Source organism: Micromesistius poutassou (assembly GCF_964030765.1).
Source record: "Micromesistius poutassou genome assembly, chromosome: 9".
Classification (NCBI taxonomy): Eukaryota; Metazoa; Chordata; class Actinopteri; order Gadiformes; family Gadidae; genus Micromesistius; species Micromesistius poutassou.
The window spans coordinates 16,444,533-16,449,439 of NC_140279.1; the positions used below are offsets into that span (position 1 = coordinate 16,444,533).

The 4,907-nt window shown below is 53.9% G+C and overlaps 1 protein-coding gene across 1 annotated transcript in view; it reads right to left on the reverse strand.

The window, feature by feature from the left end:
* The window catches only part of LOC311353116 (E3 ubiquitin-protein ligase RNF220-like), a gene marked incomplete at both ends in the record, with an annotated part of 23,790 nt that extends 19,148 nt beyond the window's left edge, over positions 1 to 4,642 (reverse strand). The window contains 2 exons of the mRNA XM_084472943.1: positions 3,949 to 4,374; positions 4,417 to 4,642. Of these exons, the coding sequence (XP_084329069.1) occupies positions 3,949 to 4,374; positions 4,417 to 4,642 (652 nt within the window). The remainder of the gene's footprint in view (positions 1 to 3,948; positions 4,375 to 4,416) is intronic.
* Between the last annotated feature and the right edge of the window lie 265 nt (positions 4,643 to 4,907).

Genomic DNA, 4,907 nt, shown 5'->3' on the forward strand with positions numbered 1-4,907 from the left:
AGTGAAGACATCTGCCCTTTGAAAGCTCGCGCGGCTGTTTGAACAGCTGTCAGCGGAAACACGCAGCGTCCCAGACCATCCCTGATAAAACAGAGGCAGGTCTGCTGCGGGGAGGGCGAGAGCGAGAGCGAGAGAGAGAGAGAGAGAGAGAGAGAGAGAGAGAGAGAGAGAGAGAGAGAGAGAGAGCGAGAGAGAGGAGGCTGGGGGCACATGATAAACTGAGTGAAGAAGTTGTCCACCAGCGCGCTGATACACCAGGCAGATGGGGGAACGAAACCCTTTACCTAACCCCGCCGATCGAAAAAGAGACAAATACGGCCACCCAGGGGAGATACAGCGCTGGCCGGGGTTGCGCAACACTGTCAAACATTTATGTACATTTCCTTCGTGCAGTATTGAGCTTCTTGGTGTGAGCCTATTCAAGGTGATTTACCGCTCATCTGAGCAGAGGAAGACGTAGTCTATCTGCGAAAGCGATTACTAGTGCAAGGTTCAAAGGTCAAAGACACGGCATCCTTTACACAGGAAGGTAGGAAGGAAAGTTTGAGCAGGGTGGTCTGCAATAAAGACCATTGTTGCAGTTAGTATTTCTTAACTGATTCACTTTGAAATATGACGGTCGAAAGGCATGTTTGGGCCATCACGTGTTTGTTTTTTTTACAACTACAACAAAAGTTGGACCCTTGTAAATAGTATTTCATGAAATGTTTTTATTTTTTAATTATTATGATTAAAAGGACGATGAACACTAAATCAGGTGGAGGAATTAGGAAGGCATGCGCGTTAAGTAACAGCAAGTAACAAGCAACAGTGGATCAGCGATCCACCGCGGAGTGTAACTTGAGTGAGGAGAGGAGAGGACACTGCTGGCAGTCTGCTGGCAGTTTGCTGGCAGCCAGCGCCTCACATCCCAAGGAGATTTGAAGCTTAACACTTAAGACTTTTGGTCCTGAAGTGACTGTCTGCTAACCAGTCAAGAGGAACAAGTGGATGTCAGACTTAGAAAACCGCCTTGAGCTCAATTGCATTAAAGCTCTTAGTTTGCCTCAGCTCCAATCTAATTGGATAAATCCAGAAAAGCAGCTTCCAATGCCAAAGAATCTATATCCTTTTTCTTTTTTCTTTTTTTTTCATCCCCTCCACAAACTCACTTCTGGGAGAGGGAGAGCTGCCGAGACGGTGCTCCACCTTTTCCTCCCATCCGCCCCTCATCTCTTTTGTCCTTGTCAGAATTCCCAAAATGAGATTCCCAAAATGAGGAGGTGAGAGGAGCCACGCATGCACGAGTGCACAGGCAAACATTTCCAGACAGACACACCTCGCGCGCCGGGCGCCGCACTCGGCATCTCTTCCCTCTTCCTGTCCTTATTAAAATTCCATATTGAGATTCCTCCCTGCCACTCCGCCTCCCTGGTCCTGTCACTCACACAGCCCCGCCGATACCATCAGGAAGTTTCAACAAAGACGCACATGCACACGCACGTGCGTGTGTGCGTGCACACACACACACACACACACACAAACAAACACACACACACACATGCATGCATGCGTGTGCACATACACATGCACACAAACGCACACACAATGTGCGCTGATTGGCTATACATTAAACACAAATGCCTTTGGCACACAGAGAGAAACACGCACTCTCGCACACGCGCCCGCAAAAATAAACAACCCCCCCCCCCCCGCCATCTCTTGCACACACGAGCACACAGACGTGTCCACACAAACTCACAGTAACAAAAAAAAAGGCACACAAACACGCATTGCAGATATGTATACAAAGTGACACGCACACAAGCACGATCCAAACTTTTCTTAAGACAACTCTGCCCCTGTTTTTTTTCTTGTTTTTTTCCCCGTCTTCCGCACTGTGTGGGATGAAAGTTTCTTTCAAGGTGGTACGAACGAGAGGGGATATCAACGTGTCCCCCCCCCCCCCCCCCCCTTTTCATTGTCATTATATCCAGTGGTAACCCTGCTATGATCTGGCAAGGCTCTGGGTGCTCTCTCTCTCTCTCTCTCTCTCTCGCTCTCCTCTCTCCATCGCTCCCTCTGTCTCTCTCCCTCTGTCTCTCTTTCATCTGTCAGGCGCTACCCATCGGCGGCCGACACTGAGTGGGTTTGATTCCACATCATTCCGTATGTCTCGCCTCCCCTCACGCTCCGTTCCCGTCTCTCTCTCTCTCTCTCTCTCACTGTTACTCTCTCTCTCTCTCTCTGTCTCTCTGTTGCTCTCTCTCACTCACTGTCGCTCTCTCTCACTCAGTGTCGCTCTCTCTATCTCTGTCCCGCACACGGAGGCAAGGCAGGGCCTGGCGATGGCAGAACAGGCCATTGGCTAATTATCCCCGGCGGTAATGAGCTCGCTGGTGGCCGGCGTGCTGACTGACACCTCTCCCACTCATTTGTCAACAAATCAGACGGCTGGTGTGGGGGCGGCCATATTGAGCTGAGGGTAAGGAGCGTCGCCTCGCATCCCCCTGTAATACTGTCTCTCCCTCTCTCCTTCTCTCTCTCTCTCTCTCTCTCTTCTCTCTCTCTTCTTTACTCTCAGACCAACCTCCCCCATCTCTCTCTTTCTCTCTCTCTCTCGCCCTCTCTCTCTCTCTCCCTCTGTGGGTCCCTCTCTTCCCCTCTGCCACCTCGTTATCTCTGATGGGGTGTCACTCGTACACACTCTCACTCTTCCTTTGTCATGTGTCCATAGGCTGCCATGCGTTTGTCCTCCCGGTCTGAGGGAGATCTGAGTGTGTACCGGAGGGCCCTAATGGTGTTAAACTAATGATCACTGGGGGGCCCCCCCAATAAGTGACACTGTTTAATTTTGTCGCACGGCCCACAGTATTCTTGCGGCCCACGTTAACAATTTACTGACCAACTAGGGCGATGATGAGGACTATGATTGCATGGGGGGGAACACACACACACACACACACACACACACATGCTTTTACGCATACACATGCTCTTTTCGATGGATGTCACTAAGCACAAAGATTCCTTTCAATTTGTCAACACCGGTCAATGTAGTTGTACAGAGTGATGTAACGGTATGCAAATGCGGAGACGCACTTGCACATGCACACACACACACACACACACACACACACACACACACACACACACCACACACACACACGACATGTCAGGTTATGTGAGGTGTTTGATGTGACAATTAGGCTGCTCACGTTTGACAACTCTATGACAGGAGCCATGTTGGGCGTGTGTGTGTGTGTGTGTGTGTGTGTGTGTGTGTGTGTGTGGGGGGGGGGGGGGGGGTGTGTGGGGGGGGGGGGGCATGTGAGAGCATGGCTTACATAAAGAGGACAAATAATAGGTTGAAGGGTTCAAGCTGAGCAAGTGTGTTGTGTGGCATCCTTCACAGACACACATTTTTTAATGGAGGACATCTTTTCCACTAGAGGAAAAATAAGTATAGTCCCCAAAGAAAAGGCTTCTTTTGAGGGTCACAGTTTAAGTGTCATGTAAAACTATTAACCCAAACATTTTCACACATTGTGGGGCGAATGAACAAGGACAAAAGTGGGGGATAGAGGGATAGAGAGGGAATTAAACAGAGAGAGAGGGAGAGGAATGGAGAGAGGACAAAAGAGATGGAGAGAGAGAGAGAGAGAGAGAGAGAGAGAGGTGATAGAAAAAGTGATGGCTAGAACAAGAAAGAGATCGAAAAAGAGAGAGAGAGACTGATAGAAATTGAGAGGTAGAGAAAGACCCATAAAAAGAGTGTTTGTGAGAGAGAGAGAGAGAGAGAGAGAGAAAGAGAGAGAGAGAAAGAGAGAGAGAGAGAGAGAGAGAGAGCGAGAGAGAGAGAGAGAGAGAGAGAAGGAGAGACAACGAGAGACACCGAGGGGGAAGTGAGAGAGAGAAGGAGAGAGACAACCAAAGAGAGAGAGAGACACAGAGCCTCTGCCTACTCACTGCGCTCCTGCAGCTCCTCGGGGCTGGACGAGGCCTCCCTGTCCGACAGCAGCCCCGACACGGAGAACAGCTTCCTGCCCGCCGGGTCCTCCCCGGCCTTCAGTGCCCCCCCGCCGGGGGGGCCAAAGTCTCCTCCAAACTCCTTCCCCTCCGCCTCGCCGAAGCTCCCCTTCAGCCGCTTGGCGGGGGTGAAGGCCGAGTGGTACGGCCCCAGGTCCCTCTCCTCGTGGGGGGAGGAGAAGGGTCGGAAGGCCCCCTGGAGCCCGCCGTGGTTCAGCATGCTCAGCGGCGAGCAGTCCAGGCCGGGGGGGTTGAAGTGGGGGTGCAGGTGGTGGAGCAGCGAGGCCGGGAAGTCCCGCGGGGCGAAGCTCCCGGACAAGGGACCGACGCCGCCGCCGCCGCCGCCGCCAACACCGCCGGCACCGCCTCCGCCGCCGCCGCCGCCCCCCTGGCGGTGGTGGTGGTGGTGGTGGTGGTACATGGAGGTGAAGGTGTAGGAGGCGGACGGGAAGGGCAGGTGGAGGTCCTTCTCCGACATGGACACGGGCACGCCGAAGGGCCGCGGAGCCTGGCAGGGCACGGAGGCGTCACGGCCCGACTCGGCGGTGGAGGCCAGCACCATCAGGGCGGGGGACGCCAGTGGGGGGGGGAGGTAGGAGGGGCTGTCCATCTTGAAGGGCCTGTGGAGGTCCATTGAGAAACCCCGACGGAGGAGATTCCCCCGGTCCGCCCCCTCCTTCTTTGTCTCTCGTGAGGAAGGGGGTGGGGGGGGGTGGGGTGGGGGGAGAGGGGGGAGAGGGGGGAGGGTGGGGAGGGTGGGAGGGAGGGAGGGGGGGGTGGGGTCAGGCGAGGCCGGAGGGGTCTCTCGTCGGGGTGTGAGCTGTGGTGCGGGCCGTCAGACCTCACACACACTCGGGGTCTGTACCTGCGAGGAGGAGGAGGAGGAGGAGGAGGAGGAG